The sequence below is a fragment of the Caretta caretta genome, chromosome 6 (assembly GCF_965140235.1).
Source record: "Caretta caretta isolate rCarCar2 chromosome 6, rCarCar1.hap1, whole genome shotgun sequence".
Lineage (NCBI taxonomy): Eukaryota > Metazoa > Chordata > Testudines > Cheloniidae > Caretta > Caretta caretta.
In genome coordinates, this window is record NC_134211.1 from 43,101,790 (window position 1) to 43,127,551 (window position 25,762).

General features: G+C 41.5%; 1 protein-coding gene across 2 annotated transcripts in view; it reads right to left on the bottom strand.

Annotated features, from left to right (window-relative positions):
• BBOX1 (gamma-butyrobetaine hydroxylase 1) overlaps nt 1–15,348 on the bottom strand; it is a 148,837-nt gene extending 133,489 nt beyond the window's left edge. Inside the window, exons 1-3 of one of the 2 annotated variants that reach the window (XM_075129453.1) lie at nt 15,197–15,348; nt 6,843–7,286; nt 3,627–3,741 (exon numbers count right to left, since the gene is read on the bottom strand). In XM_075129453.1, the coding sequence (XP_074985554.1) occupies nt 3,627–3,741; nt 6,843–7,223 (496 nt within the window). In that variant the 5' untranslated portion in view covers nt 7,224–7,286; nt 15,197–15,348. The remainder of the gene's footprint in view (nt 1–3,626; nt 3,742–6,842; nt 7,287–15,196) is intronic. The other variant, XM_048853454.2, reaches the window with a different exon arrangement.
• Between the last annotated feature and the right edge of the window lie 10,414 nt (nt 15,349–25,762).

The following is a 25,762-nucleotide window of genomic DNA, read 5'->3' on the forward strand; positions in this document are numbered from 1 at the left end:
CCGGACCCGAACGTTGGTGGAGCTGGGCCTTCAGGGCCCTGAATTTGCTGGAGCCCAGGCACCATGGGCCCATACAACTCGCCGCCGCGGACAGACCCTCATAGATAGTCAAAGGCCGCCAAATCCCAGCACACCCAAGGCGGGGCAGGGAGTGGGTCTCAGACACCGCCAGGGGACAGTGACACCTTAGATCACATGAAAGCATTAGGAAGTGGTACTCAAGCACACCCAGAAAGGCAAAAACCCTCTAGTGCCTGGCTCACCTGGGGCCAGGACCCTCAGATACTGGTACACACATGGGGACAGGGAGCATTCAATAAATCAGATGTGTTTGTTCCTCCTCTCTATGATTTTGACATACTTTTGACACCTACTTTTTGAAACCAGAAATGTTGTTCTTTACCAACAGCTATCATAAAAAGGCGAAATTACCCAATAGCAAAAACAAATAACTACTTGTAAAAGAAATGCCACCACTGTGACAATATCAACAGTAGAGGTTAACCTCTAACCTAAGGCATGATGGTTAGGGATTAGACTAGCTATTACAATTGTTCAGAAAGAGTATTGGCTTGGTATGATAGACTGGTAACATCATACCACTGGGACCCGATTCTCATCTTAATTTACATGCGTTTTGCACCAGAGTAAATGACTTCAAGAGAATTACTCCTTATTTATACCAGTGTAAGAGGAGAATCAGGCCATGTGTGTCTAGAAAGCAAACACTCAATTTACATAATGAAAGCTTCCATTTGTAAATGAAATCTGAGGAAAATTAAAAGAAGCTGTTCACTGTATCCAACCATTTCTTTTCCTGGAACACGGTGAAGAGCAGAAAGACACACAAGAACATAAAGCCAGCTCAATTATCAATATCATTGCTGTATTACAATATATATAAACAGTTGTCTCATCTTTATCATGGAACACCAAGTTTCTGAAAACTATTGACCAAACAACAAAGTATCCCCTTCCTTAGTTATTAAAGCCTGACTGCCCAATCCTTACCCACAACTCAGCCAGCTCAGCACCTTCCCTTTGCAGGGGAAAAAGTGCCACAGAGATGGCTGCCAACACTTCCGCATATGACAGGTACACTCAACAAATATGGGGTCCTTTCTGCATGTGGATCCCAGGGAGAAACTCAAGCCACCTTCCGCCAACCCTCCCCAGAAAAAAGGAGAAGAGAAACTAGAGTTGTTTTCTGCGGAAAGACAGGAGACTAACTTTCTGCCTCTATACAATAAATGTTCCCATTCTGAAAGTTTCAACGGCCTGATCCAAAGTTCCATTAAGTGAATGGAAAGACTCCCATTAACTTCAATAGGCTTTGAATCAGGCAGTAACGGGGAACCCAGGGAAGCATCTCTCTCAGGGGAACAGATGTTTCAAGGCTATTTGAGCTAGTGTCAGATACTGTAAAAAAAGAACAAGGGATTTTGAGAAAGATAAGAAACTGCTAAGCATGAGCATAAATTATATTCAATCTCTCCTGAGTAGTTAATATATGGAATTATTCAGGGTTTTAATTGATTTAAACATGAGACTGAGAGTTTGGGCCTGATATCATTTGAAGACTTCACAAAATGCCCCAAGATTAGAAGTGTATACCTTTGAACTGGTAATTAAAAATGAAGCCAACAAAAACTCAGACCATGCCAAGGTGCAATATTACAGTATGCCTGAGATTTCTGAGCAAGAAACTATAATTTGAAAACTTCCCTGGAGCTACTGGAGGTGAATCTGGCCCAGAATGTATGTTTGTCTTATTATGAATAAAACCCATACTATTGAACAGACAAACAGGCAGACAACCACAGATTATTCTGCCACATGGCAAAAGTTTACTAATCCAATCGGTGGTTCTCAACCTATTTACCATTGTGGGCCGCATGTGCAGCTTTCTTTGTGTTAAGTGGATTGCATCCACACTATATACTACGTGTATGGCCTAAGGATGTCACATGGGCTGCAGCTGTGTGCTGATTGGGCCGCAAACGGCCCATAGCCCGCAGGCCGAGAACCACTGAACCAAATGAAGTATTTTGTCTTCCCAGACTCTGCCACCTACTTGCAACAATTTTAGTTGTTATATGATTGCAAACAATACCCTTACCTGTATTGACTGGTTGTTTCTGTGCAACTTTGCATCAGGTGCCAGGATCTCAATTCTAAACCAGATGCCTTGTGCCATTCAGGAGGTACAATGAGCTGGATTCTGGCCATACCGGGCCAGCTGAGAGTCCCATTGTTGGGGGTGGGGGTGAGTGAAGGGGAAAGCTGTCAGCTGGTGTACAGCTGGCTCCTGCATCAGATGCTCCAACTGACCCCATTATAGGAGCCATGGCAGGGGCAGGGAAGGTTGAAGGGAGGGAGCAGAACTCTGTTAGGATGCTCTAACTCATGCCAGCTACAAATCAGGAAGCTGTAACTGGTTCCCTGATACTCATCCCCCTTCCGTACTGAGCATAGCCCAGACACAGGAGAGTTTCAAGCCCCATGTGTCTTGGAATTTTCTTTTTTCACCTGTAGCTCCCTAAAATAAAGTTAAAAATGAAACAAAAGTAACTACCTCCTGCTGTGCCTCCCCCCCCTACATCCCCATGATTATTTGCAAACTTCCAGCAATTGTCCTTTTGTTGTGCTTAGAAATGAGCCCAACCCAAACCCCTAACCTGCACACTGCTGAACTTTTGGGAAATGCATATTTCAGATCGGATTTTTGCAGCCCGTCTCCAGTCACTTTTCATAAAAACTACATTCCTGTTTTAACAGATAAAATCATAACTCTTAATCCAGAATGAATCACTTTTCTTGCAGAGCAGAACTGACATAAAGAGACCCTGTCAAGGATGAGAGCAGAAATTTTGTCAGCTTCAGTACTTTACCTGCTCACAGTACTACAGCAAGCAAGGAGAGAGGGGCTAAAGCTATATGCATCCACGCACTGCAGCAAACCCAGTGGTCTGGGGTTGGTGATGGTGGGTCACTCAAGAGTAAGAGCCAGCTTTTTAACAGTGCTTCCTGTTTGTGCACCAATATCATATTATGTCAACAGAAATGTGAACAGCATTATATAGCATGGTGTACAAGTTAATTCATAGAATCACAGAATATCAGGGTTGGAAGGGACCTCAGGAGATCATCTAGTCCAACCCCCTGCTCAGAGCAGGACCAATCTCCAACTACATCATCCCAGCCAGGGAAATTCATTTTCTAGAGAACATAACCACCACATTATTGGAGAATGACAATAAAACTCTAGATATCATGATGTAAAGGAAACTCGAAAAACTTTAGCACAGGATCCTTGGTGTGTCACTTAGCTACTTATTAACATAGAGACAAGAAAAATAAATGAGCCCTTTTCATTTCAGCTACAATGCCTTTAAAATTCTGTCCAAAACTTCATAAAACAAAACAAGGGCTATATTATATAAATATATGCTGTCCTGTGGACCTATAGATATGTGATAGTCTATATAGTTTTAAGAAATGCATAACAGATTAGATTTTAGTCCCTACCTGGTGAATCCAATGAAGTGAGCTGTAGCTCACGAAAGCTTATGCTCAAATAAATTTGTTAGTCTCTAAGGTGCCACAAGTACTCCTTTTCTTTTTACCTGGTAAAAATAATTCTTCTTGCATTTCTGCTCTTGCTTGTTCAGAAAAGCACCTTTTCTTCAGCCATTCAGCCTCAAATTCACTGGTGTGTTTGTCTGGCCATGTAATATACACCTTATATCATAAAATAAAAAAAGACAATTAACAATGAGAGATTCAATTAAATCTGCCTACCTGAAACAGCTACCAAAGGGACCAGGAAAATTCAATCTCCTTACTAGAAATATAATTGAAATATATTACTTGCTACTTTGCAATAAAATGTCTCTTGTGGGCAACCTCTTGTTATTTATATAACTGCAAACACTTTCAAAAGTCCATTTAAGCATTACCTACATTCCCTCCTTTTACAAGAGGTCAGTTTCACAATGAAGAAGGGACCCGGCTTCCTGACTGGTGGTGGATGCTTTCATTCTTTATCCATGCTGCACTTAGCAGTGGGATGTTCTGTATGGGTCCCAGCAGTAAAATAAAGCAGGACATGAATAGATTGTGAAGGGCAGCACTTCATTGCAGGGAGTGACAAGGAGGAAAAGGGTGGAGGAAGTGACAATAGTTTGGGAGTGAAGGGCATGACCACTTGGAAGGACTGAAGGAGAAAGACACAAGAGGAGTGGATTGGAATACCTTTAAAATCTATTTGTTAGTTATGAATTAGTGTCCCCCTGTGCTAGGTGCTCTTCTCTAAAGAGCTTACAGTTTAATTAATAATTATAATTCATATGTACGGGTAAAGTAGGCGTTTACCTTGTATTCAGACAATTCAGAGAAACAATGCGTGCTAACGGACAGAGCATGGGACTGGAAGCCAGGAACTCCTGAGTATTAATCCTGGCTCTGCCACCCACTCACTGTGTAGCCTTGAGCAAATCATGTCAACTCTGCATCTGAGCTTCCTCAACTGCAAAATGGGGATAATAACCCTTATTTCCCTCCCACGTTTGTAAAGCATAAGAACGGCCATACTGGGTCAGACCAAAAGTCCATCCAGCTCAGTATCCTGTCTACCGACCATGGCCAATGCCAGGTGCCCCAGAGGGAGTGAACCTAGCAGGTAATGAGCTAGTGATCTCTCTCCTGCCATCCATGTCCACCCTCTGACAAACAAAGGCTAGGGACACCATTCCTTACCCATCCTGGCTAATAGCCATTAATGGACTTAACCTCCACGAATTTATCCAGTTCTCTTTTAAACCCTGTTATAAACCTAGCCTTCACAACCTCCTCAGGCAAGGAGTTCCACAGGTTGACTGTGCGCTGAGTGAAGACGAATTTCCTTTGTTTTAAACCTGCTACCCATTAATTTAATTTGGTGGCCCCTAGTTCTTATATTATGGGAAGAAGTAAATAACTTTTCCTTATTCACTTTCTCCACACCACTCATGATTTTATATACCTCTATCATATTCCCCCTTTTCCAAGCTGAAAAGTCCTAGCCTCTTTAATCTCTCCTCATATGGGATCCGTTCCAAACCCCTAATAATTTTAATTGCCCTTTTCTGAACCTTTTCTAATGCTAGTATATCTTTTTTGAGATGAGGGGACCATATCTGTACGCAGTATTCAAGATGTGGGTGTACCATGGATTTATATAAGGGCAATAAGATATTCTCCGTCTTATTCTCTTATCCCTTTTTTAATGATTCCTAACATCCCGTGTGCTTTTTTGACTACCGCTGCACACTGCGTGGACGTCTTCAGAGAACTATCCACGATGACTTCAAGATCTTTCTCCTGATTAGTTGTAGCTAAATTAGCCCCCATCATATTGTATGTATAGTTGGGGTTATTTTTTCCAATGTGCATTACTTTGCATTTATCCTCATTAATTTCATTTGCCATTTTGTTGCCCAAGCATGTTGAAGATACCAGTGCTAAGGGACATTATTAATAATAAGATAAATAAAGGGAATCGAGTTTGCATATCTGTTTTATAACATTTACTATTTGCTGGCAAGAATATAAAGGGTCAAGTCCCGCCCTTAGTTACATCCATGCAATCTCACTGATTTCACTGAGATTCCACAGTGGAGACTGAGGGCAGATCTGACTCAAAGGAGGGTTCTCTCCTCAAATTTTACTTTATATATTTGTAAATGTCAGGTAAAATAAATTTAAAAATGCTCTTTTATAAAACAAATTAGAAACTATTTATTAAATCAAGTAAAGAATTTCCCTGCTCTGGCCTTTAAGGACTCCATGCTTTACTGTGACATCACAAACAGAAGTCTCCTGCAGGAAGAAAGAAAAGGAGTACTTGTGGCACCTTAGAGACTAACCAATTTATTTGAGCATGAGCTTTCGTGAGCTACAGCTCACTTCATCAGATGTATACGGTGGAAACTGCAGCAGACTTTATATACACACAGAGAATATGAAACAATACCTCCTCCCACCCCACTGTCCTGCTGGTAATAGCTTATCTAAAGTGATCAACAGGTGGGCCATTTCTGCTGGAAATGGCCCACCTGTTGATCACTTTAGATAAGCTATTACCAGCAGGACAGTGGGGTGGGAGGAGGTATTGTTTCATATTCTCTGTGTGTATATAAAGTCTGCTGCAGTTTCCACCGTATACATCTGATGAAGTGAGCTGTAGCTCACGAAAGCTCATGCTCAAATAAATTGGTTAGTCTCTAAGGTGCCACAAGTACTCCTTTTCTTTTTGCGAATACAGACTAACACGGCTGTTCCTCTGAAACCTGCAGGAAGAAAGACAGCGTACCAGGTATGAGACAGTTACTTTCTTTGTGGGGGAGTCATACTATCCTTCCTCCATAAAGGAGTTAGACACACAGAGGGAAAGAAGTCTGAGGGAGTGAAAGACTAAGGTATTAAGAGTTTGCAATTTTATCCTCACACCAGCTCCTAGAGATTAAGAAGTGAAGGCTATGGTAAAAATGTTTTATCTATCTAAAGTTAATTAAGAAAAAACTACATAAGAACATTTGGGGGTTCCTATACCTTATGCTTAACATTTTTGAAGTGGATTTTACCGTAAGAATGACATAAAATGAAAGGATTTGGATTCCTCAAATGACAGTTATACCTAGAAATCCTGCAAATACACAATATGATTTGCGGATCCATGATTATGGCATATTCTGATATTCCAGCTGCAGTACTATTCTCCTTATTCAAGTTGCTGATGAATGGATTGGCAAGAATTATTATACAAATGTACACATGAAAGCGAAATTTCTTTTAAAAAATACCTTTTGTCTATCTGTCAAAGTGACCTCCTTCACCCCAATGTTAACATCCAGGTCTTCCAAAAGCAGTTTGCGTGCTTTAGCAGAATGCAGGAAGCAGTCAGGGCACTGGCAGTTGTCTCTTAGCCATACAGCAGGGTAAAGGCTCTTACTCCCATCTTCCCACTGAATACGGACAAAATTATTCACGTCCAAAGCTTCCACCTTCTGGATACTTGTACTCATGCTGAAAGGCTGAACTGCTCCAGCTGTATGCTGCCAATGATTCCTAGAGGAAGGCGGTCTTGTAAGAATACTCCTGCCCTTTTGCACTAGCAGCAGAGTGCGTGAACAGTCTTGGTGGACTTTAGTCCTTAATAGGTTTTTAGCCACAGCATTCCACATTTTGTCTATTACAAAATCGTCAGAGCAAGAATGCCTTTTTACCAGTGCAAGTTCCTCCGAGTACTATAAATAAGAACAAAATTAATTATAGAAAGAACAGAGATAAAAAGATTAAAAAAAAAAAGCTAATTTCCCCTTCTCTTTCTTCCTTCCCCCTGAACTCCTGAGAATACACGTTCCCCATAGTGTAGAAGTTTTGCCCAAAGACAAATGTATATTTAGGCCTAAATTTTCTACGGCGACTAGTGAATTTGGGTGGTGCCTCAACTTCTCCTCAACTTGATATACCTTATAGGGGCCTGATTTTCAGTGAGCTGAAAACTTTCTGAAAATCAGGATCTCAAAATGGGCACCCAAAACTTGAGGTACTCAAAATCACTAGTTGCTTTCGAAAATGTAGGCTTTAATGTACCGTATCCTATCTCAACTTATATAGTTAATGATGATATCAGTTAGAAGATTGAACAATCCCCCTGCAAGGGAAATCTGTGGACACAGGATGCATCAAATATTAAACTAAGAACAGAATCTGTGACTGAATATTTACCTTATTCAGAAATATGATTACTCCTCTTCCCAAATTAATAAATCAATCCCAAGTTTTTTTTAAATAAAACTTCACACCACTTCAAAGCTTTTGTGTTTGTTTCTGGTTTGTCCTGTTTTTTTGATGCCAGTGGGCAAATCTTGATATCCGAGCTCAGAATCCTGCCCCCATTAAAGTCAATGGCAAACTGGCATTGATTTCAATGGGGCTAATGCTTCACCCTTAGTCTTTACACAGGAGACATTCCCACGGATTCAATAGGTGTTCTGCCTTAGTAAGGACTGCAGGATTTGGTCCAGGGTTTTACATTTTTCCCCACTGTTTATGAGCAAGACCTGTGTAGTATGGGATCCTCGCGCCTCTTCTGGTTTCTATTTAGTTTAACTGAATGAAAAAATAAAATATTTCTACTTTTTCCCCTCTGGACATATTAATTCAAGGATCCCAATGATGCATTTATTGTCTATCAACCTTGCTCCATTTTTAATAAGTCTGTATAACAATACATACAAGCAAGGCATAATTACAGCTAAACTATACACACATGCACACATTTACACTTTGTAGGTATCTCTCTCTCTTCTAAAGCAATGGTTCATATCCAGAATGATCATTTCTGCTATATGCGTTTATTCATCACTTTTTTCAAAACATTAATCCCAATTCCTACTAACTATAAAAATATTATCACCACCAAAATGGCCTGCAATCTCTTTATCAAATATAACAGGGATTTTTTAGACAAACCTTTAGGGTGTGCGCTTGGGAAGAACTTTGAATGTTTAAATCTGTTTTTAACATGGAATAATTGGATACTTATTCTAAACTCTTTAAAGGACAGATTTACTCAGCAAATATTGGGAAACAATCAGGATTTCTGCAATATTGAAATCCTAGAAGATCTGGATGCCAAACTAAGGTGAAAATAGCAACATGATTAAGATGGCTATTTTAGTGTATTGCAAACCTTGGGCAGAGTTCCTCAGCTGGTGTAAATCATCATACCTTCCCTGAATACTATGGAGCTACACGAGCTGATATTCTAGTCCCTTGTATATTCTCTAAGGTTCTTTCAAGTTATTTGGGGGGCGGGGGTGGGGAGGGGAAACAATCAGCTGTCCTACATAAAATCCTGTATTTCAAGAAGTTCTTGTAAAAGGATAACTCAGGATGGCTAAAGACTGGGCGGTGCCTTTAAAGCCCAGTCCATTGTAAAGGTGTGGAGATAAACTGCCCCAGGGGAAGGTCAGGAAGCATTTTGCCTCAGGGAGCAGGAGCTTCTTGTTTCCACAGAGGCGGCACAGTAATTTGACACCTCTTTTGGCCTTCAACGCTTAGCTGGCCAGTTTGCTCAGTGCTGCATTTGGAGAGGGTGATGGGGTTAGCTGCTTCCCCAGTCAGCCAACCTAAGAGAGACTTGAGTCCAACTTCCTTCCAGGGCAAACTACCCTTTCTTTCTGCCAGCTGGTCTTGCTCCTTTTCCCAGCTTAATCTCCCCATAGCTTGCGTAGGAAGAATATCTTGCAGACAATTCAGCTCCACACTTGCCTCTAGTTCTTCAGAGAGAAGCATGACCAGAATTTGGCTCTCAAAAAGCCTTCAGTCTCTGTTTCACTCATGAGCAAGCTTCTTGCCCTTATGCTTTAGCTATTAGGTGCAGAAGTTATAATTGTGTGAATAATGTATAGAAATAAACATCGCCCTTTTTAAAGAGAGAAGGACTAGAAATGTGGTACATTAATAAGGAAGCAATTGTCCTGTATTTTCATTTTTAATGTTTATAGATATATTACAAATATTTATTTAATGCTTATCAGTCTCAGGTCAAGACTTCTGCTTTGCACTGTTTTTATGCTCCACTGTATGGAAACAAGTGTGTATGCTGAAAGGATGTGAGTTTCACAACTGACTAATTAACCACAGGGAAAATTACAGCTGGAATTTGTCCAGCTAGAGCCTCTGACCAGCTTCATGTTCTCCTTTGATGTGTATTGCTTAACTGGTGTCTGTTTGCAGTGATGGATAACAGAGTCACTCAAAATGCATGGCAAGCAAAATCAGTTCCAAAATAGATGGCAGTAAACCTCTCAAGTGGTTTGGAAAGGAAGGCCAGCATGCAAAATAAAGAGAAGCCACCAACCAGGCCATGAATGGGCTCTGGAAAAAGGGATAATAAAGACTGTGGGAACTATCCATTGGGCATAATTTATGTTATAAAGAGGACATCTACAACCCAAAAACAAATTTAAAAATAGAATTGTCATTGGATTTGAGAAGTGAGATCAGATAACCATTACTACAGCTGTTTGTTTGTTTTTCCTTTCATGCTAAGGGAATTTGTTTTTTAAAAATAGCCAATACTCTTGTTCACACAGAAATGTTGCTATATCAGATGCATAGTACTACACTCTTCCCTACATAACCTATTGTTGTGAGAATCTTGGACGGGAAGTAACTATGAGCTCCGTTACAAGTGGGAAAGCTTGCACTACTGGAAATGTTATATTTGTTCTGTGCACAGAGGACTTTAGTTTCTAATACCATCAATCTGACTCTTTCTCAAACACTAAATTTAAAATACATATCCAGAATCTAGACACTTTCAGAAAGTGATAAAAGGTCATTCTCTCCACATAGGTCTTTCCCTAATCAGGAAATACGAGAGCAGTCCAGTGTCATTCTTTGAAGGAGGCAGCAAAAGCCTATTCCATTTTGAAACCAGCTGAGATTTCTACATTCACTTTAGTTTCTTACTGTGGGTGCAATTAAAACAGCCTTAGTACTCTCTCAAAAGGGAAGGACTGTTTCAAAAATTTTAGCAAAACCTAACATCAGCATGTTGCACTTCTGTCTTAGAGCATGTTTTGGGTAAAAAACAATTCTGTTGAAACTATCATACTAATTTTCTTCAGTGATGAAAATATTCCAGCATGCTTTTTTAAAAGGTGTACAAACACTGTGTGTCATTGCTACTTTCCCCAATATTTGGGCCTGCAGCAAAGTCAAAGACTCACTGGCACAGAACCTCCTGCTGGTCGTCTTTGGAATTAGCTCAATTCCAGCCTGGAATGCCCTCTGCAGGCCGGTGGCTCACCTGCCTCAGGCCCCTGTGTCCCTCCCAGACCCTGGTGCCCTTTACTTCAGGGTTCTGCCCCAGTAGTACTCCCACCCTCTGGGTCTCCCCTCCCCAGGAGCAGAGCCATCCCTAGCTATTTTCGTGCCCTACCAGCCCCACCCCCATGGGGCCCCAGCCCCTGGTCTCCACAGGGGAGCCTGGCCACTTCCTGCAGGAAGTGGAGTGACCCAGCCCCAGCCCGCTCCACTCCCCTAGCTCCCAGGCAAGGGGAACCACCACCCCCAGCATTCACCAGCAGCACGGCTGGGAGCCAGGGGAGAGGAGCAGGCTGGGGCCTTCACCAGGCTGGGACTCCCCAGATCCTTTGCCCTATTCCCCAGTATTGCTCCAGTTCAGGTACCTTCCTCTCAGGCAGCTAGCCCTTCTCCCTCTAGGGCTGGAGTGAGACTCCTCACAGCTCCTGGCCCACAACCCTCTTCTCAGGGCCAGCTGGGCCCTGATTGAGCATGGCCCCAGCTGTGGCTGCTTCCCCAATCAGCTTAGCAAGGCTGCTTTTAACCCCTTTTCTGCAGGAGTGGGGCACGCACCCCACTACAGGGCCTAATTCTGATCCCTCACTGGTGTATATCTAGAGTAACTACTGAAGTCAATGGAGTTACACAAGCATAAAACAACTGCCTTCAATTCTAGTACGATTCAATTTGCTAACAATCTGTGAAGAATCTCTGGAACAGCTGAGAAAGGCAAAGATATTTCCTTTGTGGTGAAGTTAGCCATTTCCTTCTTTAAATATACAGGAGTTCCTGTTGCCAAATCCCTCTGCTTATCGATTCAATGTGGAGTGATTGCCTGGGCTGGAGCTATTGTGTAATGAATAAAAAGGCTGTTTATTGTTTTCCTCAAGTCATATCATGTTGTCCATTTTCAAAACAAATCCCAGTTGTGACCAATGAGTTCAGCTTAGACACAGCTGGCAAAGTAAGTCCCCGTGATACTATTCTTCCCTAGATACATTTACAAAAACCTCTATGATTCTCCTCTCACTTACTTCAGTGTAACACCACTGATTTCAGCAGAATTTTTCAATTTTCAATAGCATAAGGGTGAGGAAAATCAGAAGCTCTGGGCCAAATCCTTAGCTAAATTGGCAACATTTTACTGACTTAAATGGAGCTACAGCAATTAACCCCAACTGACGATTTCGCTCATTATCTGTAAAGAAAATTAACAACAAAGTTGTTATTTTATGTTATAACAATGTATTGAATATATAAATTAAAGTGAGCCTTTTAGTTACAGCAAACTAAGGCCACTTTACTCCTGAATGAAGAAATCCACATGGGGGTTTCTGCACATTGACTTCACACCTTTATTGATTTGCCTTAATATTCCTGAGTCCCCATATAGACACACCCCCTATTTTGTAACTAAAGATTTTCATAAATGCAGGAAGGGGCCTGCCTGATTCAGCTCTCACTTACACACTGGTTTTACACCAGCATAAGTCCAACGACTTCAATAGAGTTACTGTTGATTTACCAGAAAAAAGGAGTACTTGTGGCACCTTAGAGATTAACAAATTTATTTGAGCTTAAGCTTTCGTGAGCTACAGCTCACTTCATCAGATGCATTGCGAATACAGACTAACACGGCTGCTACTCTGAAACCTGTTGATTTACAGTGGTATAAGAGCAGAATCGAGCCTAGGGTCTTTGTTTCTTAAGAGTCTGTGCTCTCATTCCTGACATGAGAACAGCTGACTATGGAAATGATTATAGTCATTGGGTGAGCGTGAGACAGAATGACTCTATATCCAAGTGGTTAGGGCATCTCATCGAGGATCTAACCCAGGGGTGGCCAGCCTGAGCCTGAGAAGGAGCCAGAATTTACCAATGTACATTTCCAAAGAGCCACAGTAATATATCAGCAGCCTCCCAGCCACCCCCAATCAGCTTCCGATCAGCTGTTTTGTGGCATGCACGAGGCTCTGGGGGGGAGGATGAAGGTCATGGCAGACTCAGGGGAGGGGGCAGGAAGGGGTGGAGTGGGGGCAGGGCCTGTGGCAGAGCCAGGGGTTGAGCAGTGAGCACCCTCCGGCACACTGGAAAGTTGGTGCCTGTAGCTCCAGCCCGAGTTGGTGCCTATACAAGGATCTGCATATTACCTTCTGAAGACCCTCATGTGGCTCCGGAGCCACATACTGGCCACCTCTGATCTAACCCAAAGTGTGTGCACCCTCTTTGGTGCAGGATGGGAATTGCACCTGTTTACAAAGCATATCTTAATACCAGAAAGACTCTGCAAAGCAACATTTGTATAATATAGGTGAATGTACCTCCAAAACTATGACAAAAGGCAGAGGAAAAGCATTTACAATAAAGGAAGCAAGGAAAGCTATTTTATGTATGATCATATTTCACTGTATTATCTAAATTCTGTAATGTTTATATTATTTGAGTACATATATATGCAGCACCATAGAAACATGTGTTCCCTACAGGGTTAATTGCCAGTCCAGTGTCTGGATTCTGTTCTATTTCAACTCTGCATAACCTTCCAAATCAATATAATCAATACAGTAAACAATAAACAGTTACCTTTCCTGATTTGTACATGTTATTTACAGCCTGGAAGTAAAACAGTATGCTAGCAAATCTACCATAAGACACTTATCTGAAAAGTAAAATAAGAATTAAAAATCACTACTGTTACATGCATAAGTGAAGCAAATGAGGCCTGTTAAGTGCTCAGATTTTTCATGCCTCCACTGCTAGGCTGCAAAGGTATGACCATTTCAGTAAGTGAGAGTTACAAATAGATGAGGAAAGATTTTGTGTCTTATTGAAACATGCTGCAAATATTCCTTTTTGCACTAGTTACAAATTGCCTCAGGACTGAGGGCCTTTAAAAAGTGATACTTGGCAAGGTGTACTTCATACTCCAACTCTGCGTAAAACCACACTGAGACCACAGGGGCCAACAAGACCACCTAGAACTGGCATATGTAGAAACACTACAAACATCAGCCCGAACACACCCTGGACTAATACACTGTAGAACTCCCTCCCACAGGAGGTCAGAAAGTCAATTACTGTAACTGGATTTTTTTTTAAAAGGGCTGGATGATTTTATGACCAATATTTTTAATTACACATGTTAAAATGGGCTCATTGAATTTCACATTTCACACCATAAACTGATTACTGCCAGGGTCAGGAAAGAAAAATTTCCCAAGTATAGAGCAGTGTACAATTGGCCAGATGCATTAAGTATTTTTCTCTTCATATTCTTTGAGGCATCAGCCATTACTCACTGCCAAAGGCAAGCTACCAGATTTAATAAACTGCTAGTTGAAGCGTAAGGCAAATCTTATGTTTCTAATCATCTGAGAAGTGTACTTTTTTCCAGGGCCAGTTTGTAGAGACCTTACTCCATGCAGCCTCTTGACCCCAAATAAAAACTCGAAGTCCACAAGAAATCCATCTCTAAAACCCAACATCTAATTTAAACATGTAATAAATTAACAATCTGAAGGAATGGTTTAGTAGTCTGAACCTCAGATTTGAAACATGGAGACTCACTGGAGCATAGATGTCCACAGTTTATTTAGTACTTAATCCTTCTAAATATACCATACAGAAGGTGAGATCTGAAAAATCAAGGAGCTCCTGAGTGTTTGCCTGGCCATTAAAGACACATGGCACACTTCCTAAGGACAGCACGTTGCCTTGGTGCCCTTGGCCAAAACCATGTCCCTGCTCTCCCACCACCACTGAATGCTAGTGAGCTGCTGCTCTTCACCCCAGAGGTGGCTGCATTTCATGGTGGTTATCATCTGCTTTAAGGGCCACAAACATGGGGGACATTTGTAACTACCCCCTCCCAAGAAAACACCCCTCAAAGTCCTAGCAGGTGAGCTGATGAGCACATCCATGACCTGTGCTAAAGAAGCACCATCCAAATGGATGGCAACCTCCCCCCCCACCCCCCCCCCGCAGCTCCTTCTCCAAAGCCAGTGTCTCCTTCTTGACCCCTCTGTTGTATCCTTCCCTAAACACAGGGTGTCCCACTCTGAAGCATCCCCCACATTCGTTCTCACACCTGACCCCCCTCCCCACCTGTTCCCCGCAGCGGCCCTCAGGCTGGGGTGCCCCCCTGGCGCCCTGTAAGCCCCAGTGTTCTGGTGCCCCGCCCCCTGCTGTAGGGCGCCCTGGGCTCGCTCCCCCGGCAGGGCCTGGGGACAGGAGACGCTGCGAAGTTGTCCCTCCCCCACCACGCTCGGCGGCCAGAGCCAGCTGCTCCCGCGGCGCCGGGGCTGCGATCGGAGCGCGGGGAGCGGGCTGCGCTTACCTGCAATCCCCAGCGCCGGCCAAGGGGCCTGATCCTGCGGCGCCGCCGCCGTGCCCTGCAACAGATGGCGGGGGAGGACGGGACCTGCGGCCTGGGGAGCCGGGCCAAGTAGTGGAAAGGCCACCACTGCCGCCGCCGGAAGGGAGGAGCCACCGGCCAGCGCGGGGAGGCCAGCTGCGGGGCGTGGGGCAGGCGCTGCTGGCAGCCCCGGGGTAGGGCACCCAGCCGGGCCGGGGGCCGCTTCAGTGCGCTAATCAGTTGTTAATCCGGACCCTGGCGGGCTCAGCACCCCAACCCAATGGGAGCTGAGGCGGCACCGCCCTTCTGACCATAGTGCTGGAACTAGGGGTGCTACTGCACCCCCTGGCTGGAAGTGGTTTCCATTATGTACAGCCAAGGGTTTACAGTTTAGTTCAAAGGCTCTCAGCACCCCGCCCCATACAACTTGTTTCAGCACCCTGGCTTCTGGCAAACTATGCCAATACTAAAAAAGAAAAGGAGGACTTGTGGCACCTTAGAGACTAACCAATTTATTTGAGCATAAGCTTTCGTGAGCTACAGCTCCCTATGCTCAAATAAATTGGTTAGTCTCTAAGGTGCCACAAGTCCTCCTTTTCTTTTTGCGAATACAGACTAACAGGGCTGCTACTCTGAAATATGCCAATACTGCCTCCCCGCCCCAGCATGTACTTCCCTAGAGCACTGCATATGCGACTGTCACCCACTGAAAGTAAATCCCTAATTTCATAATGTTCTTTCATTAGGTAATCCTGAAACCCGAGCTCTATATACCGCCCTGTCAGGCACTCATATTGAAACTAGAAGTTCTTTCTGCCCTGCAGGCAAGCCCAATCCTAACAACTGATGAGGAAGAATATTTGTCAATTACAACTGATACTTTGGCTAAGAAACTGATGGGATGCTGTGGCTCCATTAGTGGTATCTTTGTGCAGCTGTGGCTGGACATAAAGCAGATGTGCTTAGGTGGAGTTGGTTGAAAACATAATGTACAGATTTTGAAGTGGTGTGAAAAAGGTGCAGAGCAAAACAAATAAACTTGTCTGTTTTAAAAAGTGAAATAAAGAGGTTTTAAATAATAATACAAAGAAAAGAAATGTGGAGTTATAATTAGGTAGTTAATTGCAGGAGTGGTAGTTTAACATTTTGCTTTGTCTTAAAAAGACAAGAACCACAGTTATTAGGGAGACATGTTAGTAAAGGCAGATACCTACACTGTTGGAAATACATAAAGCTTAGTAAGTAAACTAAAAGATCACTTAGCTATTAAATGGCCAAATTCTCTCCATTGATTAATATAAAGCCTAAATTCGCCCTAGAGTTACAGTGGATGTATGTCTATGTAAATAAGAGCTGAGTTCTGCTCCTCCTTTGTTATAGTTCCCTAGTAGAATCTCCTTAATCAGATATATTCCACTTTTTATATTCTGAAACTTCAGACACAGAGTCTTAACATGTTTCAGACAAACCACATTTTATAATGTATGGGTGAAAATCCTGGCCCCATTAAAATCAATGTGAATTTTGCCATTCTTGGCTGGCATAACTCCATTGACTCCAGTGGATTTATATCAGCAGAGCATTTGACCCAACATGTTTATAGGTAAGAGACCTGAATCATCAGGATACTACATGGCATCTTATAAACAACAACTAGTTAATTCTCACAAGTCTCTGTAAGGCAGGTAGGTTGTATTACTCTCCATTCAGATAAGGAAACTGAGGCACAGAGAAGTAAAGGGATGTGGTCAAGGTCACAGAGAATCAGTAGCAAAGCTGGGGTTAGAACTCATGAGTTCCTGGCTGGCAAGCCTGTGTTCAGGTCATTAGACCATGTGTTAGACAATCTATCATAAAATACTAGTTCAGCGATTCATTTGTAGGTTTATAGATTTTAAAGCCAGAAGGGACCATTATTTCATCTAGTCTGACGTTCCATATAACGCAAGTAATAGAATTTCACCCAGATACGTATATATGGAGCCCAATGACTTGTGTTTCACTAAAGCATATCTTCCAAAATGGCAACCATTCTTGATTTGAAGCTATCAAGACGTGGGGAATCCACCATTTTCCTTGATGAAGACTTTTTATTCCTTTTATGGAATAGGTAGGGCCTTATCTTTTCAAAAGCACCTATTTTGATCAGCAGACGGATCTGATATGGAGATCCTCTTTAGGGGGTTACTCTGCATGACAGGCCAAAACTGCACAACATATGGACACCCTGGCCATCCCTCTTCAGGCATGCAATTTCCTCTAGTTACACCCATTACAGCAGCAAGGAGGGCAATGGTATAGGAACATTTATGCCATCTCTATGCCACTAGAGGATCCCCTGGAATTAGGATAATCCTGGGGCAAAATATGCTGGTTCTACTGTCAGATTCTGCCTGTGGCGTGGTACAAAGTGGCTGCACTGCACTAAATGATCTGGCCCTTATTCTGGGGCTTAATGTTGCTGATGATATTACTGTCAAACAACTCTGCTGTGAGCACCAACCCTCAGAAAGCTGAGCTTTCTATAAAAGAATCTAAATGCATTTTTTAAATGCCTTCATTTATCTGCTGTGCTAAGGACCTCGGGTGCTGACAAACATTTTAATGCTCCATTTATTTCAATGGAATGTTTGTGGTGGGGATTTTTTAGTTGAGATTTCTAACAGGAGAGAGAAAACCTTTTACCTCAGGGTCACTGGCTCAAATCCAGCTGAAAGTAGTGATAGTGTAAAGCTCTTACCACTGGCTGCTCAGTGGCCTGCGTAAAATTAATTTGGTATTCAGTGGATGCTTGAAAGGTGTCCACTTGTAATAAAACACCATAGCATACATTGATTGGCATTGCAACTGGCCTTCCTGGGAGAAGCCAAGAACTGAATAGGTAGGGGAAATTCTTTTATCGCACACCCCTGAATGGGAACAGGGAAGCTTGCACTACCATCTGCTTGAGATGTATCTGTTCTGTTGGTAAATAAGATCCATGCTGTTGTCTATAAAGCACCTGACAAACTGGTGGTGCTTCTATGTAAATAGCAAACACACAACCTGTAAGCACACTCAAGCCAGCATGTCTGACAAACAGCAAACATTCACAGAGATTAAAAATTGGATAGTTTGCTGGAAGCAAGCATGAGCAAAAGCAGTGAAGGAGTTAAATGGATGATTAGAGAATGAGTTCTTGTATGTGTTTTAGCAATTAGAATGGACTCAGATTGAATTTTTTGACATATAGGAAATTAAATATTTTTGTTGGTAGTATTATTAAATAGTAACCGTCATATGCCAAAACAGTGTTGTAATGCATTCCTAATTTTATTTTGTACAGCAAGAGTAACAAGACATCATTGCTTTCAAATTATGATCCAAATCCATTCTCCATATTTCTTCTCATGTTCATTCCTTGCTTTCCCTCTCTTTCTTTAAGGCTCAAACATGCTCAAGCTGTCTTACATTTCTGTTTTTGTTTGTAATTTCCCATTGAGCCTTTTTTTCCTATTGAAATGATTCTGCTGAAGGCAGGAGTTTGCAAATTATAAACAAATTGTGACAGTGTGAATGTAATTAGATAGGTTGGAAGTTTATTAGAGGCAGATAATTTGGCTCTTTTCACATATACACAAGTTACAAATAATACCTTATTTGGATGAAAGTATTGCTGGTTTAATTATAAATATTATTCCAGAACTTTCATTTAACTCACTTACAGAAAAGTCCAAAAATCACATGTACATATTTCACAAATGTATTGAAGAAATATTTATAGGTTATTATATACATTAATAACCAATATGTTAAGGGTGATACGAACATTGTACCTTTATGTAGTGTGGCTACATTGATGTTGCTGGAAAAAACATAATTTTTAATTTCCTGACTTTAGAGCTCTTGACCTTGCAGTCTTAATGTTACACTAACACTAGAGTTTTGAGTTCTTTTTTTTCTTTTATGTGCAATGCCTCCATTGTTAAACGTACACCTGTAGATTTAAGAACATTTTCTATTGCACATGCTCAGTATGGAGCTTTCAAATGGTCATTTTTGTTAATTAACAAATGGGGCAGAAGAGGTTCAAAGTAAGCCATGTCTAAAAATATTTGTTCAGAATTTTTGTAAATGAGAAATGTATATTTTATTACACGCACACATAGACACAACCTCAACAAACTCTAAAACAACTGAGGAGATTTTGATCAAACATTAAGAAAAATAATTACCTTTGTACAGAAATCAAGCATGGACATTTTCAAGCCAAAAGGTGAATGTTTTGGCAAGTAATGAGCATGGACAGCAGACAGAACTGAAATTATTTTGCAGCTATAGCCCCAATTCTGCAATGAGATTACTCCAAGTAGTAAGTACTACTCTCAATATTTGCAGGATTGGGCCCTTTAAATTTATAACAGGTGTGACATAATATCCAAGTGGAAAAGTATCATATCCAAATGGGAAAAAACACACACCCTTCTAGATTACATAATCATTCAGCAAAAATATGACTCATTACTGTTACCTTCTATTTTTTGAATGTCTATAAAACAAGGAATTTTAAAATAGAAATGTCAGAAGTACTGTATAATGGAAATCTGGAACTCATTTATTTTACAGTACATTCACGTCTTTGTTACTTTCACTATATCATTTTACAGAATCCTGTAGTGTAGGATTAGTTTATTTATTTCCTCTAGGCCTGATTCTGCCACCCTTATTCACATGGAGAAGTACCATACTGTATGGGTTGCCTCTTTGATTTCATCTGGGCTACTTGTGGTGTAAGTGACTACTCAGTATGAGCAATGGTGGCAAACTCAGATCCTTTGTAATTAGTAGGCAAACTACATTGTGAACTGTTAAGTCGGGGATAGCATGCAAAACCGAAAGGGAAACAGAACTTATCAGGTAGCAACGTCTAGTTTTTATCCAGTTACTTTGTTAGAAAACCATATGGGCTTGATCATGCAATTTAGACACAGCCTATAGTGCTCTGTTCCAACTTTGCAGAATGCTCCCAGTGCTCCCTCGCATGCAGAGAGGCAATTCTATCACGCAGCTACACAGGCCATGCAAGAGGTACAAGGAGGGATCCTTACATTGTACACCCACTTAAGACCCAGGTAAAATTTAGCCCATCGCCTTTGCTTTGGGCCTGATCTTGCGACTCTCATTCACATTTAGTAGCACTTATGCAAGTATTCCTATTGAAGTCTATGAGAATATTTAAGTAAATACATACTGCTCAACCTGTGTAAGGATTGCAAAATGAGACCCAATGGAAAGTCCTTTGGTGTAGGGACTGTCATTGCTATATGTATGTACAGTGCCTAGCACAGTGAGGTCCTGGCTGAGGTCTCTAATTGCTAATGCAATATAAATATTAAAAACAATAATGGGACTGATTCTCTGAGATAGAGCAACAGAACAGCACTAAAGGGCTATAAAGCTAGTGTAGCTGGCTACCCTGGGGATTCCCCTGGGGACGGGGTAAGCAGCTCCACACCAGCCCCACTTACAGCCCTCCTTATAGAGGGTTGTTGGGGAGAAAGGAATGTAGTTGCACTCCAGTTATTACCAGCAGTGGAACGGATCCTTCGGGCCAGGGGCACAGGATGAAAGCAGTGTTGGCCAACTTCAGACTAGACTTGGGACCTCAGTCTCCAAGTCACCTATGCGAAAGTCTTTGATATTAGATTAGGTCAGATTGAATAACGATAGGCAAAAGTTCGAGAGGTAAAGGGTCAGAACATGCCTGTCAGGGACAGCCCAGCACGAGAGGCAGTGCAGAGCTGTGCCACCCTAGGTGACAGGCATTCTGAGAGGGAGTTTGCCTGCTACTATGCTGACTTTCCAATGTGCCGCGGGTTGCTTGGCCCCCAGCTCTGCCCCAGGCCCTGCCCCTGGTCTGCCTCTTCTGCCCCCCCACCTCTTCCCGCCCCGTTCCACCCCCTCCTCCAAGAGCGCTGCACCCTCGCTCCTTCCATCTTCCTCACCAGAGTCTCCTGCACACCACAAAACAGCTGATCATGGCAGGCGGGAGGCCCTGGGAGAGAGGGGGAAGCGCTGATCGGTGGGGCCTGCTGGCTGGGGGGAAGAGGGTAGCTGATGGAGGGGTTGCCAGTGGGTGCTCAGGACCCACCACCTTTTCCCCATGGAGTCGGTGCCTATGCGCCTTTCTGCAGTGCAACCTGCTCACCTGTGTGCTCTGTTCCCACTCTAGCATGACTCTGCCCACTATGAGGTACCTAACACCTTCGGGGTGAAAGGAGGGAGCTGCCCTGTCGTGATCCCGAGAATCCTCATTCATGCAAATAATCCACTGACTTCAATGCATGAGCATCTGGGTTTGCAGGATCTGCAGTATATTTGTAAGGAAAAGTGACTCCATTCTATTTTTAATTTAGAGCAAAAGGTAGCCTCGTTCACTAAAACTGGGCCTGAGTCACCACTGTGTTACTGCAATTTTACACTGGCATAAGGCCTTTGGAGTTACGCTGGCATAAAATGGGTAATGCAATGGTGAAGCAGGCCCATAGTGTTCACTTACCATTTCTACTCTTTGATATTTGAATGTCTTTTTAGGTCTGTTGCAAACTGAATATGGCAATGATCTTGGTATTAAACGTGTATTTATTTCAATATATAGAACTGATTAGAATGAGGCCTTACCCTGGGAAGTAGATGAGTTTTACAGTAGATGAGTAAAAGAGCCAACTTCTTTTTGCTGGCCTACGAAAATTTTTGTTAGGTTTACCCTGAATTCCAAATACCCAAGCCAAGGAGTCTACTGCTACTTTGAAGAAGCAGAAGTCTGGTTATCAGATTTGCTAGATCACTTGCATGTTTTTAAAGATAAGAGTCTTCTTAAAATATTAATCATTTATGTGATTCAATAGACTAACAAATGGCAGCTGGTGCTGTGTATTATTTAATACACAATCGAAGATTAAACTGAGGCTTGACATCACATAGCATTTAGAAAGAAGTCACCTTATTAAGATATGTCACCCAAAAGCACAATTAGGATACAACAACACAATAAGAGCTATTGCAGAACCTTTATGGATGTTATGGTGTTATGGATGGCTTGTCAGACAAAGTGTACACATTATTGCGATATGTAAGTAGTTAGTGACATCTTTCTACCTGATGTTAGTGAATCCAGGATATAAAATTCATAGTTGACTGAACAGTGGATAAATTCTCCAGATAAATGACTGTATTGTTACAAGATCTGTTGATGGTACAATGGTTTCCTGGATTTAATTCTTTTCCTAAAGACTCAGTGTTCCTGGTTTTTAACATCAGTTTCCTACTGTAGCTTGTTTTAAAAAAGCAAAAAAAAAGTTTAAAAAAATCAAATGAAAAATGTATAGCATGGTATAGAGTGTATTAATAATAGATTTGTATTAATAATTATAGATTTGTTAAATAACTGACTGTGAGACCTGACATTCAAAATTAGTGGTAGCAGAAGTGACGATGTAAACTTTGAAGAGGCTAGAAATGGGCAATTAGATACTGGCATAAAAAGCAATCTGAACAAACAGCTAGATGGGCACATTTGTGCATACTACATCTGTTAAGAACAAAATCAAAATTTAAGAAGAAAAAAAATGTGTACAGTGTTCCTGCTTAGGGCTTAGTTTTGACTTAGCAGCCCTCCCAAATGGGTACTACACACTCAAAGTAAAGATAAATTCTGCTGCACACACTTCAGTTACTTCCTTCTCCTCCTAGCACATCCCCCAATACATCCACAGGGCTTTGTTCCTACCAGATAATGAGCAACCGCAGCCTCCTTTGGAATGGGTCCTCTTCCACAGTCAAAGGGTCATAATGGTCATACACAAACCCTATTGAGTTTGGTGGGAGTTTCATATATGGGTTGTGGGTATGTACTGAGATTATGCTTAAAAGTGTGTATGTATGTGTTTGAGGCTTAAAGCTGTATCAAGTCTTTTAACCTGGACTTCAATTCAGAGAAGTATTTGCCCTGTACAAAGTAAGAATCTACACATTTTTACTCCCACAAGTAGTCCTTACTTACATGAGTAGTCTCATTGAAGCCCATAGGACTGCTGGTCTGATTAGTATCTACTCATACAATTATATGTTTGTATGATTAGAGCCTAACACAAGTAATCTGAATTGAATATACACATTATGTGCAATATGAGGGAATAAATATTACAAAAAGAATATTATTAATTGTATTTATGCAGCTTCAACAAAGCATTTATTTACATATATATGTTTAGTGCAAAGTATGTTGGATTACAGAGGGCATAAGGATCGTATTTCAGTGTGAAAGTATCAAAATATGAAAATAACTTGGAAGAAATTAAACTGAGTTTAAATGTTAATGTATCACATATCATAAACTAAATTTATATTAAACTAGGACAGATTCTAATTCTTAAGGAAGGTCAGGTTCTGGTTTCTCAAGAAGTTTATCATGTCCTTCTATGTCTGGATGTTATCAAAGAACTATTCAGTAACATCAAAACAATTTACAGGAAGGATCTTTTTTGTCACTGTCCAGATATGTGGCTATTAAGCTCTCAAATAACCATTATGAGGAAAATAAGTGATGATTAAGGGCCTGATCCACAGCCCATTGAGGTTTTTCTATTGACTTCAGTAGGCTAAATTGTGTAAATTATGATGGTCATATATTTGTAGGAAGAGATAATATATTAAGGATACTGAAAAACCTCTTGAAACATTGACAGTCTGTTTATTGTAAAATGTGTTATTACCAGTGAAACAAAATTTATGATGGCTCCTGCAGTAAAATGTGGAATGTGTAATATGAAATATGGAAAGTGTACGGAAAATATGATTTAAGTATGGGAATTCTTCTGTCATCCCACACTTGCCAATCTTAACTCTGAATTATGACTTTCTCTCTAAGCCAACCTTCCCTTAGGATTGTTTTCCCTCCAAAATAAGTTCAAACATGACCAACTGCTGTCACATGGAAAAAAGGTTCAGGATGTGTTTCTAAGAAGATAAGAACGTAAGAATGGTCACACTGGGTAAGACCAATGGTCCATCTAGCCCACAATCCTGTCTTCTGACAGTAGCCAATGCCAGGTACTTCAAAGGGAATGAACAGAACAGGGCAATTAACTAGTGATCCATCCCGCCATTCATTCCCAGTTTCTGGCAGTCAGAGGTTTAGCGACACCCAGAGCATAAGGTTGCATCTCTGACCACGTTGCTTAATAGCCATTGGTGGACCTCTCCTCCATGAACTTATCTAATTCTTTTTTGAACCCAGTTATAGTTTTGGCCTTCACAACCTCCCCGGCAATGAGTTCCATAGGTTGACTGTGTGTTGTGTGAAGAAATACTTCTTTCTGTTTGTTTTAAAACTGCTACCTATTAATTTCATCAGGTGACCCTTAGTTCTTGTGTTATGTAAAAGGGTAAATAACACTTCCTTATTCAATTTCTCCACATCATTCATGACTTTATAGACCTCTATCATGTCCCCCTCCCTCAGTCTCTTTTCCAAGCTGAACAGTCATAGAATCATGGAATCATAGAATCTCAGAGTTGGAAGGGACCTCTGGAGGTCATCTAGTCCAACCCCCTGCCCAGAGCAGGACCAATCCCAACTAAATCATCCCAGCCAGGGCTTTTTCAAGCCTGACCTTAAAAACTTCTAAGGAAGGGGATTCCACCACCGCCCTAGGTAACACATTCCAGTGTTTCACCACCCTCCTAGTGAAAAAGTTTTTGCTAATATCCAACCTAAATCTCCCCCACTGCAACTTGAGACCGTTATTCCTTGTCCTGTCATCTGCTATCACTGAGAATAGTCTAGATCCATCCTCTTTGGATCCACCTTTCAGGTAGTTAAAAGCAGCTATCAAATCCCCCCTCATTCTTCTCTTCCGTAGACTAAACAATCCGAGTTCCCTCAGCCTCTCCCCATAAATCATGTGTTCCAGACCCCTAAAAATCCCAGTCTTTTAAATCTCTTCTCATATGGAATGATTTTTGTTGCCCTTTTGTATCTTTTCCCATTCTAATATAACTTTTTTAAGATGGGGCAACCAGAACTGCATGCAGTATTCAAGGTGTGGGTGCACCATGGATTTATATAGTGGCATTATGATATTTACTGTCTTCTTATCTGTCCCTTTCCTAATGATTCCTAACATTGTTAGCTTTTTTGACTACCACTGCACATTCAACAGATGTTTTCAGAGAACTATCCACAATGACTCCAAGATCTCTTTCTTGAGTGGTAATAGCTATTGTAGACCCCATCATTTGATATGTATTGTTGGGATTATGTTTTTCAATGTGCTTTACTTTTCATTTATCAACATTGAATTTCATCTGCCATTTTGTTGTCCAGTTTCCCAGTTTTGTGAAATCTCTTTTAATTCTTCAGTCTGCTTTAGACTTAACTAATGAAAGTAATGAAGTAGTGAAAAAGGATGCACATACTGAACATGGTTGCCTTTTGAGAAGAAAAGGTGCACTTAGCATTGCATTTTCTAATGAGAGAATGCTCATGACATGTTGCAGATAACCATG